Source organism: Dromiciops gliroides, chromosome 5, assembly GCF_019393635.1.
Source record: "Dromiciops gliroides isolate mDroGli1 chromosome 5, mDroGli1.pri, whole genome shotgun sequence".
NCBI classification, from domain to species: Eukaryota; Metazoa; Chordata; class Mammalia; order Microbiotheria; family Microbiotheriidae; genus Dromiciops; species Dromiciops gliroides.
In genome coordinates, this window is record NC_057865.1 from 59791586 (window position 1) to 59807464 (window position 15879).

Here is a 15879-nt window from a genome sequence, read left to right on the forward strand (position 1 = left end):
TTCTTTTTGCTTACTTCTTTCTCAGTTGTCTCAGACTGTGGGTTTAGGAGTTTGTTTGGGGGTTTTCCCCCTATTTTTGTGCTGGCTCTCAGATTTCTTTTTCTTTCCTTGACATCATTTACTATTTCTTGTTCCTGTCCATGTGCTTACCTGTAGCACAGACCTTTAACTGTCTTTTGTGGTTTAAAAACCAGAAGACCCAATTTAGGAGAATTGTCTTGCAAAGCAAAAATAGATAGGCCCTGAGGAGTGAGAGCTCACTGCACCAAGTACATGAGCTTTTGTGTAGGTATTTTGTAACATCTCTTTTGCCTGCCCAAAGGCCTTTTATTGCTTACTTCTAGTCCTCAGTAACTGGATGAGTAGGGTAGGATTGTATTTTTGGTTTGGTTATTTATGGTTTTGGTTATATGTTAGGGATTGTGCTTTATTTGGCTTATATTAAAGGAATATTTGTCTAATGGAATGTTCTTGTTTTGGTTTTTTTTATCTCCTTTTTGAAACTATTAATTGATTGTTAAACAAGACTTACTGTGAACTTAATATATTCTTATGCAAATCTTCAATTAAGAGGACAAATGAAACAAGGAATTGACAGATTGAGCTTAAAGCTACATGAAATTGTGAACTATGTATACAGTATGGAACAATAAAAAACATGAACTGGATTCTGCATCACTGAAAGTATTCCTGTGAATTATAAAAGTCCATTTATCATACTTAATAAGTTGGCCAGGAGCCAAAATGTAATGGCCACATATGATTCCTTCCAGAAACACCATTTATGGTCCTGAACTATTTTGCTGGTAATAACTACTGTGTCATCTTGGTTACAAACGTCAGTCTGTACCACGTGTTTGACTTTTTAAAATGAGAAATACTTAAGTTCTTGGAAGTCATCGTCAGATATCTTCTTTTTCCTGTTTTTAGATATCTCTATAAAATGATTCTCTTTTATGGATTGGTTGCATAAAAAGTATATTTTGTGCCCATTTGCATTTTGTATCAGAACCCCGTGCTTTTCAGTGAATATGATGATGTTCTTTCTAAATGTAGCATTCTAAGGCTGTAGTATTCTTCGAAAGGGAGAAAGCACGCAGCCCAGTGAAGAAGGCATTTTTATTACATTGGATTATGCAAGACTTTGGCCAGCCTCCTTTGCTTCATCTGTTTAAGGGTTCATTTTCGCTTGTTTGGCACAAGTCCCAGTAGAGGCCTTCAGAATTGTGGTTAGCAACATGAATGAATTACAAACTTTGGACGAGCTCTTCAGTAAGTCGAGCTGGCCAGCTGCCAAAAATACAGTGCCTTATATGGGGTCAGGGCAAAGCTGCGATTCGTCGAGCCCTGTATTGTATAGAAAACATACTCGTGATGCCTGTTTGCTTTCTTTTAAAATAAAAACAAAACAAAACAAAAAAAAAACCACCAGGCTTCTAAGTCTATCAAAATAGGAAGTAACAAAATACTGTGCAGGTTTTACTAATGACAGAGCAAAGCAAAGGAAATATGGCCTGTGAGGCTAAATGTAGAGCTGGAAGTGAGACCTTTTGACCTCCTCAGTCGGTTTGTGATGTCAGGGACCCAGGCATTTGTGAGACATCTGTTGTCTACCTGCCCTTATTTTGTAAATGCCTTAATAAGATTAAATAATTAGGAGGAGAACCACATGATCACCATGCCCCTGAGTTCTGGCATTGCCTACATACTTATAAGCTGGAAGCAATAGAATCCCTTCTACCTTGCATATGTCATTCATTTTAAAAGTGTTACTGAAAACAAAACTTGCAAGTAGCATTTAAAAATTTTAATTTTGGAAAAGTAGCATTAAACTCCTCTCTACTCTATTTCATTAGAAATATTTAATGCTTTTTCAGACAGTCATTTACTCTTAGTTGTCATATCAATGAGGGCAGAACACCTGGTGACTAGGTTTGTTTGAAAAGCTAAAAAAGCAATAACTAGTGAAAGCTGTCAAAATACAAGTTATTTCTCTTTTCACTTTTTTCCATTTAGGCAAATACCCTGTCTGGATCTTCCTTAAGTCTAGCTCCATCGCATATGTATGGCAATAGATTAAATCCAAATTCGGCAATGGCAACTCTTATAGCTCACTCAGAAAACAGTCAAGCAGGTAAGTTCCAAGAAATATTGAAATTCTCCCTAATTTAACTGTCTTTAAAGCTAACTAATTTTATTTGTAAACTCTAGGAGTAGAGCTACGAAGGGATTGTGTGATTTTTTTTTTTCCAAAAGAATCACAGTTGGAAGTAAATGCTCTGCTGTGCCGCAGAATAGCCGTGTGCATTTTTTACTGTCTGAAATGTAAATGTTTAAGCAGAGCCATCAGCAGGCAGGAATGCAGCAGCGTCTCCTGTGACTTCTGTGATTGATGTGTTCAGTTCTCAGTTCTGTGCAATGAAAGTAACATAACACGGGGCTTCTCCGTGAACGGCCTAAACCTTTATTTGCATAATTCATGAAATTGCATTACACAAACTTGGTTTAAAAAAAAAATCCTGTTAGAGAACTTCTACAATGTTTAGTAATCCTGTGAATATTTACCAGTTGACATTTTGTAGCATTTTCCTCTTCTCCTGTTTTAATGAGCCACTGGATTTGCTTTGTTTCATTCCATCCTTAAGGATTTGTTGACATGTCCAAGTAGTCATGCCTGTTTGGGGGAAGGGAATGGGTTTAGCAGTTTACCAAGAATGGATCAGTCATGTCTTTGCCCTCTAGAGGGTCAGAGGTCACTTGACTCAGAATAAGGGGAGGACAACCTTGAAGGGGGTCAGATAGGGTTGTTATTTAACTGAGAGGCCATAGGGAAAATCATCCATTTCGATTTGACCAATGGAAAGTATTGTGTGTTAGCTAATGAAGTAGAATTTAAAGTCCTTTAAAGTATATCTTATTTTGTTTACTGAATTTTTTTGTATTCATTTGAAAAACAAAAAATATACATATATCCAGGTAATATTAAATCCTGAACTAAATATTCACATTAGACTCAGTGAGGGTCAGCATAAAATATTAGGTGTTTTATGGCTTGTCTTGGGATGCAAAGTGTTAAAAATACAAAGCATCAGGATTTGCTGTGATAAGCATACAGATGAGCTGTCCACAGCTGTGATTCATTACTTTCACCGTAGAAATTAAAAGTGGCTGAGGGGAGGGTACTGCAAATGCAAACCACGCTTCCGTGCTGTAAAAATTGAAAGGAATGAAAGAACTGAACATAATCCATGGCCTTCTCCACCCACAGAAACGTGTAGGGACAACGCCTTACACGCTACAGTTCAGCAATTTTAAACTAGCAACATATTAGGTCTTTTACCTTCGTAGTAACTGCAGAGAGAGTGCTTAAGGTCTAATGTATGTTTTAGGGAAAAATCAGAGCAGCAGCTTAAAACCTCTTATCTAGTGAGAGTCACTTTATCAGCTATGAAATATTTACACTGCAGATCCAGATCTTGGAGACAATAGCCGCAGCCTTGTTGGCAGGGGAAGCTCACCCAGAGGAAGTCTCTCACCACGGTAAGCATTATTTACACTGTAGAGTGAAGGCAAAGGAAACATTCCGAGGTCTGGAAACTTCTTTATCCCTTATCAGTAGCATATACATATGTGAGACCATAAAGAATTCTGTAGATAAATGACATGTCCAGATAGACAAGAAAAGTGGTTTTAAATTTATGTGGATGTTAATTTAAACACATTTGATTATGTTTACAAGTTAAAAGGCATACCTTTTCTTAAGCTTATAATTGCTTTTAGTTCTTCTGCTTTTAACATTATTTTTGCCTGATGATAATATATAATCTTTCGTTTTTTAAACATTTGCCTATTTCTGTCTGTCATAAAATATGTAGTTTTAAAACATCATTTATTACACTAGAGTAACATGATAAAAGACCTTTTTGAGAAATTGAACTTCTTTTACAGAGTAAAATAAAGATATTATAGAGAAAAGTGGATTTTAAAATAAATTTCTGGTTGGACCAACTCAACCCTGTTCAGTTACAGATATTTGGTTTTTTTGGTGAGGCAATTGGGGTTAAGTGATTTGCCCAGGGTCACACAGCTAGTAAGTGTTAAGTGTCTGAGGTCAGATTTGAACTCAGGTCCTCCTGAATCCAGGGCCAGTGTTCTATCCACTGAGCCACCTAGCTGCCTCCAGATATTTGTTTTTAACCTAAATCATCTTGATTGGCTTATGCTAATATGTTTTCTAATGTCTGTCAGAAAATGTTACGATATTCTCTGGCATACTTTTGTGTAAATTGTTTCATATAAACATGTAAAATTATCTCTGTCTCCTAGAATTTGTTGGAAATCTTGGAAAATATTTAAATTATATCATTAAATATTTATAATCTGTCTGTATTAGAGGCTGTTTGGTCTCAGAGTTAAGAACTGTGCCTGTGTTTTGCCTCTGACTTGCTAAATGATCCCAGGTGATTGGAAGACTGTTGAGTTACAGAATAGTCACCTGCATGCTTTGATGGAAGGAATTTTCTCACCAGGAGCTCCCTCCACCAATGAAATGAGAGGTCCAGACTAAAGTAAGGGGGGGCAGGGGAAGGGAGTATAGTGAAAAGGACAGTACAATTGATGTAGCTGTTGGTGGTGTGGTAATTAGAGTGCTGGACCTGGAGTTAGGAAAACCTGAGTTCCAATCCAGCCTCAGAGACTGTGTGACCCTGGGCAAGTCACTTAAATTCTGTCTGCCTTGGTTTCCTCATTTGCAAATTGGAGATAATAATGGTACCGACCTCCTGAGGTTGTTGTGAGGATCAAATGAAATAATATTTGTAAAATGTTTTGCAAAGTTTAAAGCACTATCTACATGCTAACTACTTCTGCTAGCACTATGTTGGAACAGCTGGGTTATATTCCTTATTCTGTCACTTAACAGCTAGTGACAATGGCTTTTTGGGCCTCCATTATCTCATCTGTAAGATGATGGTGTTGGATTAGATGAGAAGTTAGCAAACTACAATCTGTGAACTAAGTGCAACTGTCCACCTGCTTTTGTCTAGCCTGGGAGCTAAGAATGGTTTGGGTTTGTTTTTTTAATTTTTAAATAAAGTTTCATTGTATTCATTCATTCATACATACACACACACACACAACTCTCTCTCTCTCCTTAGCTTCTAGGCCATACCAAGCTTCCATACCTCTGATAGATAATCTCTAAGGTTCTTTCAAGCCCCGTGATAAATTTTAAAATTCTGTTGGTTTTCTGCTATCACACTCCAATGGTTCTATGATCTCAGTGATTTAGATATTCCCCTTGTCTTTATACATTGCAGCCTCTTCACAGTGGGATTTTACATTATAGCAAAATAACTTCTGGTACAACTGTGAATCTTTTCTGGTATAATTTTAATGATTATATGAGAGGTCTACAGTAGTTGTACATTTTAGGGTCAAATGTGTGTCCCTTGAGACTCTTAGCTTAAAATAAGGGCCATGCTAAAACTCCAATACTTCCGATAAGTGAAGTGTGACTATACTCCTCCTACTCTATTTCATCAGACCACTTGTACTTAGTGGGGCAAGAGAAAGTGAAGATTGAGTTAGTTTTTGGAGGAAAAGGGAAATTCTAGGCATGGCCATGTGCTTTATATATTACATCCTCCCCCCAGCCCCAGTTATAAAAACTACCAACTGTCTGGCATAATAAAGGAAACTGTATAATTACTGATAATATTTTATAGAATTGGGGGAGTGAGCTTAGTAATTCTGGGGTATGTGTCATTTGGGGAATAAAAAAAAAGTCTTTAGTAGAAATCATTGTATATAACCTGCTACTCAAAGATCCATATGGCTGGCTCCTTTTCTGTATTTATCCTTATAATAAGGAATTTTAATTCAAACACAAATATCATAGTCATTTCAATAACCTGTGAGAGTATATCATAAATAAGTAGCTTAGGTTTTCTCCTTTAAGGAGTTAGAAAATGTTTTGACTATGAATTCATCCATGAAAAACGGAAAGAAAAGTTACCGCTTGAGGTTGTGTGGAACAAGGTGAACTAGCCCTTCAATTCAGGAAGGACTTGAATCAGTCACCTTACTAACTTTCATGACTCCTGGCTCCCCGGACCCTACCCTCTTTCTTCTCTTTCCTCTTATCTCTTTTCTGACTAATCCTACCCACTGAGCCTAGGAGTGAGGAGTAAAGGGGATCTCAGGATCCACCCCAGGTCCCCCTACCCTGTACCAGATTATGAAAGAGATTTTAATAAAGACTTAGATATGAGAGAAACTGGAACTCTCCACTCATGTCAAACTTTAATCCAAAAAAATGTTCACATCAAACCTTGTTAATTGTGCAGCATAAACTTGCAGTCAAATACTTAGGACAGTAATACTACCTAATTATCAGTGAATTACTGGTGACATGATCATCGACAAGGCCCCTGGACCTTCAGAACTTCAGTTTCACCATCTATAAAACAGTGGGGACTAAATCATACTTAGGATACCTCCCCCATAGGGTTGTGGTGAGGAAAATGCACTTTACAATCTTGGATGGCTGTATAGATGCCCGGGGTTTTTCCTAGGTTTTCTTGGGTATGTCCTCAGATGTTTGAAACTATATGTCGAGGTTTCTTCTTTTTAGAAACATTTGAGTAAGTCTGGTAAATCTTAGTATTAACTTTTTTAGCCTTGTAGTCCACAGTTCGTTTCAGGTAATTTACTTTGCCCAGTTGGACCCACTGGAGTTTTTTTCTTTGGGAGTCAGGACATTTAGATACACAGCGGGTAATTGATCTGCCTCCCCTCCCCTCCAGGGTTACTGCTAAAGTTGGGAGCATTACCTTTGACTCAAAGTTTTCATGCACTTTAAAAACTTGACTTGTTGTGGGAGTATTTGTTTATAAGTCCAGAAATTAAACAGCCTTTCCTGTCTCTGTGTCCCTTTAGTGGAGAGTATCTTTCCATGTTCTAAGAACAGATTTACCTCAGCAGAGTCCCAGATCGAAGATCCTCTGAGATCAGTTCAAACCCTGATGCTCCTGCTTCCTGTGGGACCTTGTGCAAATCACCCACCTTCCTCTGCTTCCTTTTTTTCATATGTAAAATGGCCTCTGGGAGTCTTTCCAGCTTTAAAAATCTTTGACCTGTCTTGCCTTCATGCATGCATCAACCTTCTAGTTTTCCTAATTAGCTTATACATGTTTAGGTAATATAGTAAAAAAAGTTTCTTTTTGATACATTGTTAGTTACCCTTCTCTTAAATCTCAGGAACATAATGGAAGTCGTCTGGTCTGGTGAACTCACCTCCATCTTTTTTGCTAAACATCATTCAAATGATTGTCATATAAATTGGATCTCAGAAATGATTTTTTAAGTCTTTCTAACTTCATACCAGTCTAATTTTATAGATATGTTCAATACTTCATTTACAACTTAATGTTTATTTAAAGCTAATCACCATATGAAGTGTATACTTTATAAATCATCGAAATATCATTCATCACTCTGAAGATTAAAATTGTTTTGGAGCCCCATGCAGAAAAACAACAAAAAGTAATCTAAATGCCCGCCTAAAAGCTGGCACTTTTTATTCGTGTCTAATAAACAGAAAGAGCAGGCCAGCGTTTAAAATGCTAATTAAAGGGCACTTCTAAACTATAGTAAGGCTTTTTTGGTCGGTTGGTTATTTTTTGGCAATATATGCTTGTGTTTTCATTTTTATATAGATAACATTTGCCCTCAGCCTCGATGTTTCTTAAATTGGTGTGACATTTAAATGTTTTAATTCTTCATACATTAGTTAACCATAATAAAAAATGTTACTAATTTTAAAGTATTCTGGATATGCACACATATTTCTTAACTCAGGTACCTCTGTCTGTAAAATCCCTGTTTTTTATCCATCAAGTATAGAATTTGGTGAGATAGATAGATAGATAAATTCTTTTTACTCATACAGAAGCTGAAAATACTGGAAAATATTTTGGTTTTTCCCATTATGCTGAGTAGACTTGGCTAAAGAACTGTACAAGTTTTTAAGGATTAAATTTTTGTTTGTTTGTTTTACAGGGTTTTTGTTGTTTTTACAGCCTGTCTCAGAGATTATATGCTGTATTTGTGTAGCTCGTGCTGGAATAGTATTTAATTAATTTCCAACTATATTAAAGTCATGTTAAATTTGAAAGGGGCAGTATTTGCTACTAAATTTTTGGTTAGATTTTGTCTCAGAGACATTTGACATAAGCAACTAAATTCTGGAAAATGATGCATGTGTAGACATAAAGAGTTAAATAAAACAAGGTAAAAAACATTAGTGGACCCTTCCTTGCGAGTATATCCCTTCTTTTTAATGTATGAATTATAATATTTTCAACAGCTCTCCTGTAAGCAGCTTACAGATTCGCTATGATCAATCAGGCAACAGTAGTCTGGAGAATCTGCCCCCAGTTGCAGTCAGCATAGAGCAGCTTTTGGAGAGGCAATGGAGTGAAGGACAGCAGTTTTTGCTAGAACAGGGCACCCCTAGTGACAGTAAGTATTCCTTTTCTTTTATTTGAATAGCTGCTGTGTCTGAAGCTGTAGCTGCTAAAGAGTTTAATACGTTGCATGTTATCTAGAACTACTTAATAAATTATTATATTAAATATTGATCATTATTGGGGGCGGGGTTGTACTTCTCCATTCTTGTGTTTTAAATTGTACAAGGACTGTTTCTTAGCTTTATTATTTTAAGGGAAAATAGCCTGTCTTTTGGGGAGTTCATGTAAGGCCTTTTTCTGAGTATGGTCAACATTTTAAGTATTTTTTCAATTTCTGTTATTAATCAAGACCCACAAGTTAGTGATTGATGCAAAAAAAAATTGGATGGTTTTTAACTGAGAAGATAAGGGATATGTATACACATACATACACACACACACATTTTAAGGAAAAATATCAGAAAGAAGTTTCATGATTTTGGGGAGGGTATAAACCGTCTTTGCTTTGTTTCATTGAAAAAGCTATCTTGCTTCGTGTTAGTGAGCCAAGTGCTATCTAGTTGGTATTTTTATGAATGGTATCCTGACAAAAATGCTAATTGTGAGGAAATTCATGCCGGGATAATCCTTTAAACATGATAGCTGGAGGACAGGTTTAGCTTAGTCTTATTGCATCTCATTTGGGCACACTGAGGGTTCCTTTGTATGTTCTTGAAGAGGAGGGATAAAAGTTAAATCCTTGGGAAATGACCAGATGTGCCTATACCAGTAGAGTTGTGTCTGGAATAGGCCCAGAGGTCACATTAAACAAATAGAACTTTTTAATGCAGAGAAATTTAAAAGTGGCCATCACTGTGGTACAACAGCAGCACTCTCTGGGTTGCCAATTGGGAGATCCAAGTTCTGGAATTGAGACAGAATTTGGGGGTAATGGGCAGGGTCGAGGCTGACAATTTAGAATGGGATGCACTTTATCTCTAAGGGTGGTGGTTGCAGTGCATACACACTGCTCCCTGCTGGGTGATCCAGAGATCAGCATTGGTAGCATCTGGAATATGAGGCCCCCAGCCAGGTATATAGAGTAATACAGATTAATTTAAAATAAATAAATAAGTTGCTATACTGTGTGGTAGAGAATTTTGTTCGTTGACAAGTACATTTTCTTTTTAAATGTAGCATTCATAAAAAAGCATGTCCATATGAAAGTTGGTCTTTATTTTTTAAATTCTTTTATCTTTCAACATTCCTATTTTGATTGTGACTAATATGTAAAGCCCTTTGGGACTGGGCTGGGATTTCAAGGGTATGTCTATATTCATAGAAATATCAACTAAGCATCTAAAAATAAAATGCATTTTCCTTCACTTCTGCCTCAAATAATTTAGACAAAATGCATAGCAGGTTCCATCCATCTCGTTTTATTTGCCATTCTCTATTTTACATGAACTAAAATTATTGACATTAATCTTTAATGCTTGACTTTTACAATAAGTAATGTATATGAAGCAATGGTATGCTTTTAGATTTTCAAGTAATGGAGTAAAGTATGGACATGTTTCTAAAAGTTATATCACTAGAATATACCCCAAACAGTAATTCCAAAGAGGAGGTTATTGGTTCACTGTTTATAATATTGAAAAATTGGAATCAGTCCAAATGTCCAACAATAGAGGAGTGGTTAAGGAAGCCATATGATGGACTACTCTCTGTCTCTTAGAAATGACAAGCAATAGGTCATCCATCCATCCATCCAGCCAGCAAAGCTTGGGTGTAAACTTTAATGTGAAAAGAGCAGAATTCCAGAAACTGTGGTCACAACAAGGAGAACTCCATGAAAGCATGTGCATGTCAGCAATGACCAGGGCACAACTGGGCATGATGGAGACAGCTTCATCGCGTTCATGTGGTCCTTTTTTTTTTCCTTGTAAAGTGGCTTAAACTAGTAAAAGTCATCCCAGTCATTAATCATTTGATTACTAGTTCTAGGAATGCTGAAGTCCTTACACCAGCTTCAAGTTGAAAATCGAAGACTGGAGGAACAGATCAAAAACTTGACAGCAAAAAAGGAACGTCTTCAGTTACTAAATGCTCAGCTCTCTGTCCCCTTTCCCACCCTGACCACCAATCCTAGTCCTTCTCATCAAGTCCATGTGTTTCCGGCACAAACTGGTAAGAAGGAAAAAAATTACATATGTAAGGAATGTTGGCTATGCAAAGTTTCCTCTCCTTCCTCTCTAGTAACTTTGAACTAAGCTCTGGGATGTGTGCACACATTTCCATCGTGAGACAGAGAGAGAGAGAGAATAAGAGAGAAAGAAATAATGAGAGGCAGAGAGAGAATAAGAGAGAAGGAGGGGAAGTGAGGGAGAGAGAGAGACAGAGAGAGAAAGAAGAAGGAGAAGGAGGGGAAGTGAGGGAGAGAGAGAGACAGAGAAAGAAGGAGAAGGAGAAGGAGGGGAAGTGAGGGAAAGAGAGAGACAGAGAGAGAAAGAAGGAGAAGGAGAAGGAGGGGAAGTGAGGGAGAGAAGGCATCAGAGACACAGAAGAGCAGGTCGCCAGTTGGCCTCGGAGCCAAGAGGCCTGGCTTCCAGTCCTGCCTCTGACACATAGCTATCCATGGGACCCTGTGCAGGGCCCTGGCCTCTCAGTGCTCTTGCCCAGTGGTGTCAGACTCATATAGAATCATATCCCTGCAGATTGCCTATTGACTTAGGAAAACTAGAAATTAATACTATGTTGAATTGTAGTTGTATTTATTTCATCCAGCTTTTCCCAATTCTGTGGGCTTGGGGCTGTGGGCATAGGACACCTCTCTGACTGTAAGTTGCCAAGATAGTGCTGACCTTCATTGGGGAAGGGGTGTCCTCACTGGGGAGTTTCCTATGCCAGTGAACTCACCGGTTTAGCCCTTCTCCATTACATTATGCATGAACATCTATTTTCTGCAATAGCAGGATTTTAACATGTTTGTTATTTTTTTTCCTTGTTCAACTGGGCAGTTGTTGATCATTTAGCTTTAATATGAGCTTTTACTTTAGTTGTATATTTACCAGGTCATCAATCTCGTGTGTTATTTGGAATTGCCATTTTGTTGGTAATTTAACAAGAAAATCTGGTTGTGTTATTTTTTTTCTCTTAGCTCCAACCACAGATTCCTTAAACAGCAGTAAGAGTCCCCATCTAGGAAACAGCTTCTTACCCGATAGCTCTCTTCCTGCACTAAATCAGGTAATTTTGGCATGGTTTTTTTCTGCTGTGTGTTAGAACTCTCTCACTTCTAACCTTTTATGGTAAACTTCCAAAAATCCTTGACCAGCTCTGTTCTTCCGAGCCCTTTGCCATTCAGCTTTCTGTTTTCCTACATTAGGACTTAACTTCCAGCGGACAAAGCACCAGCAGTTCCTCGGCCCTCTCCACTCCGCCTCCTGCTGGGCAAAGTCCGGCTCAACAAGGCTCGGGAGTGGCTGGAGTTCAGCAGGTCAATGGTGTGGCCGTAGGGGCACTGGCTGGCGGCATGCAGACTGTAACATCCACCATTCCTGCGGTGCCGGCAGTGGGTGGGATAATTGGAGCTCTGCCCGGTAACCAACTGGCAATCAATGGAATCGTAGGAGCTTTAAATGGCGTCATTCAGACCCCAGTCACAATATCGCAGAACCCTCCTTCCCTTACCCACACAACTGTGCCACCCAACGCAGCACACCCACTGCCAACAACACTGAACAGCAGGTGAGAGACTAACCAGCAGCCTATGGGGGCTTCTTAGGCAATGTGACTCTAGTGTTGCCCAGGTGTCTACAGGAGACTTGAAGTTCGTTCTCTACATTTTTTCTTTAATAAGGTTTTTAAAAATGAATTCCTTGTACCTGAAGTATATATAGCATTTTCAAAACGGTTAAAATGAAATTAGTGAATAAGAACTAATGCCAGTGACGTGATTTTATTTGTGCAGATCATGTTATTCAAAAGAAAGACAACACAGAATTGCTTTTGTCATTTACAGTAGCATGGAAAATTTTAGTTCACTAGGTTTTTGTTTTAATTATTTTATGATCTTTGATATATATTTTTAAAAGCACTCCTCCCCCATGTCGTTATCTTTATTTTCATGTGTCATTTGGTGAAATTTATAAATTCTGGACAGAAGTAATGTGATGAAGTTAGTTACTCCTTGACTAGTAATAAGCCTTTTTTAAAAGGAAAGTGAATGTGCATTTGATTACCTTTTTAGAATTGAGATATAAAAATTAAAACTGTATTTTTAAATTTTTAAAAAATAGAACTGAGATATAAAATTTAAATTTTAGAATACAGGTCAAAATATATCATGACTTCAAGGGAATGGCCAGATGATTTAGTTTTTCCATAATTTCTTTTTATTGAATATTACTTGAAATAAATAGGTGAATAGTCAGGCCTAAGAATTATTTTTACTAAACAAGGTTTTGGGAATTAGTATATTCTCAGCAAATTTTTTAAAATTTGCATTGTTTTCTAAAAATGTTCTGCTCTCCTCCCTTCCTTGAAAGCTTAAAGTACTGAATGCTATTTGCATTTCTTTGTTTAAAAAAATGCAGTAAACCGTTGGTGAATTGTTAAGTAAATTGTCCTTGGATAACTTAGAGTATGTGTGTTAAATTATTGACTATGAGATTGTAAAATTCTGTAGAATAAGCCAGCACTCATTTTTTTTTTCTTAATTCATGGGAATAGAGATGTGGGTATGATTGAATGAGAATTTGTAGATGTGTTGACTTCAGAATAACTGAAGAGATAAGTTTCTGCTCCGACCCCACTGCCTCTTTTTGGTTTTGTCTGCATTAAAATTCCAAATGCAAAGATTTTAATTCTAAAAGTAAACCACTAAATTATATGGAGAAAAGTCAGAATTTCTATCATTACTTTTCAGTGCCTCTGGACTAGGTTTATTGTCTGATCAGCAAAGACAACTACTTCTACATCAACAGCAGTTTCAACAATTGTTGAATTCTCAACAACTTACATCTGTAAGTCCTTCATTTTTTCTGTCATGAACTTGTTTTAATATTTATATGACATCTTTTTAGTGCATCAGGTTTTTTTAGATTGCTGATATAAGAAATATGGCAATAAAAGCCTTGCCCTAGGTTGATATAGTTGAAAAGCTCCATTTAAAAACAGTCAAGATATAAAATAAACCTTTTTCCCTTTGTGGATTAGCTTTGATACATTTCAGTTCAAGAATACTTTCCCCAATATCCAAGTCCTGGGATACCTGGAGTAGATTTTTATTGTTTGGTAAAACAGCAAATAACTGGAAAGTTGCTGGAATGCTCTGCTTCATTCAGTTCTCTTTTTTTAGCTTAAGATTAACCAGAAAAATCTTTTTGTTTTGTTTCAAGTCTTAAGTATTAAAAACTTTTCCTGCCATTGTAGTTAGAGAAAGCTCACTGTGATTTTTATATGGTACAAATAGCAAAGGGTTTCTTTGATTTAGGGTATTGGAGGCCATTGAGATCATGAATCTCAATGAGAGCCTGAATATTGGCTCTCACTGGGTAGTCAATATAGATGATACACTTATCCCACAGTTTATTTTGAAGGTTGTGCTTTGGCCGGGGGTAAGGGAGAGGAGGGTTGGGGATCTTATATCTTTTCTCTCAAAAGTAATATACAATAAACTGGTTAATTGAACATTCTGTTTAATCAAGGGTTACTGTAATTAGTAGATATTACATTTCCAACCCACATTGAATTACCTTGTTAAGTATTCTGCTGCAAAGTAAGTGCCTTGGTAAATACTGTTGAGTGAAAAGTGACTTCTAGGGCTAGGACTGAAAGCATTTAAATCCTGTTTTCCTTGTTAAGCCAAGACTTTTGGGCTAATCATTCCTGTTGTCATTACAAACATCTTAGACATAATTGGTTTCTTCTTTGATTGTGGAAAAATTTTTGCTATAGAGAATTTTCATATGGCAAAATCAAGAAAAGTTAGCTCTTGGGTACTTTTTGGACTTGTAAATACATAGTATGTTTATTTAATTAGTGGGTTTTCTAGGAATTCACTTTGTTGGGGAAAAGGGTTGTTTTTGAGAGTATTATTTTGCCATCTGATAAGGTAGGATAGCATTCCTTCCCTGTGAATCTGAAAATTACAGATTTAGAAATACCTAAGATTAGACTTTAAGTATGGTATTGTCTAAAGAGAGAGGTATGTACTGAGAACCTAATTTCATGTTATTGATTAGGAACTCATTTCAACCCCTGTGCCTATTTTCCCCCAAACCCTTTTCCTCTGTCTTTGCTTAGGAACAGCATCAGGCCCTCCTTTATCAGTTAGTACAGCAGCACCACCAGCAGCACCACCAGCCTGAACTGCAGCAGCTCCAGCTCCCAGGCCCATCGCAGATACCTATAAATAACCTCCTTGCAGGCACCCAGGCACCTCCACTTCATCCATCAACCGCCAACCCATTTCTCACAATTCATGGGGATAATACAAATCAGAAAGTCACAGTAAGTAGCCTTCGTTCCTTTACATATAAAAGGGTATTGGTAAAAGTATTAGATCTAGTCACCACTGGATTTCGAGCTGGAAAGGACCTTTAGAAAGTATCTAATCCAAGTGTTCACTTTCCAGATGTGTCCTCTGGGGTCCCCAGAGGTGGCAAAGTGAGGTGCCAGAGGTTCCACGGTGAACGGCAGAGTCAGGATTCAGAACCCCAGTCCTCTAATCCAAATCATTAGTTCTTTTCCTCACTGACTTTGATCTAACTAACCTTTGTTTTTGTGTGTATAAAAAGTCCCCGATAGTTTATTTTTTAAACCGGTTGTCTTAGCAACTGGGAATTTAAGAAACAACAGCAAAGTAACTAAGCCAATTTATTATGCATTTTCTAATTATATCAGGTTATAATTGCATACAGATTTAAAGAATAGTTTATACTCTGGTATTCTTTCTAAAAACGTGGGTGGGGGGCATATTTAGTTGTACAGCATGGCCACTTAGATATATTTTTTCAAATTCCCTCTGTGTAATTTGGTCTATTATTTGAATAATTTTAAACTTTTTACTTTAAAATAAAGGAATTATACTTATGCTAAAATTAATTCTTGAATTCTCTTTAAATATGATCACTCCTCCTGTAGAAAAGTAAATAAATCCCATTCACCTGCTAGAATTAATTTTATGGATTGTTCTCATTTAAATTGTCATGCAAGTTCTAGTCTAAAAGCGCTTGAGTGAGGTAAAACTCAAGGTTGAGAAGGTATAAAGAAAGACTGATGGCAAAAACATAGTAGAGCTTTCATGTTATGAAACAAAAATTCACCCACAATTAGCCAAGCACAAATCCGGCCAAGGGTAAAATGCTGAACTCAAGCTCCAGATGAGAACAGGACTTGGGCCAGGTGTGCTGGGGAATGAGGA

General features: G+C 37.2%; 1 protein-coding gene across 5 annotated transcripts in view; it reads left to right on the top strand.

Annotated features, from left to right (window-relative positions):
- The window catches only part of MLLT10 (MLLT10 histone lysine methyltransferase DOT1L cofactor), a 233364-nt gene that overhangs the window by 213924 nt on the left and 3561 nt on the right, over positions 1–15879 (top strand). For all 5 annotated transcript variants that reach the window (XM_043967037.1, XM_043967036.1, XM_043967039.1 and 2 more), the window contains 8 exons: positions 2017–2134; positions 3468–3540; positions 8369–8523; positions 10452–10640; positions 11611–11699; positions 11839–12200; positions 13381–13477; positions 14760–14966. In XM_043967037.1, coding sequence (XP_043822972.1) covers positions 2017–2134; positions 3468–3540; positions 8369–8523; positions 10452–10640; positions 11611–11699; positions 11839–12200; positions 13381–13477; positions 14760–14966 — 1290 coding nt within the window. The remainder of the gene's footprint in view (positions 1–2016; positions 2135–3467; positions 3541–8368; positions 8524–10451; positions 10641–11610; positions 11700–11838; positions 12201–13380; positions 13478–14759; positions 14967–15879) is intronic.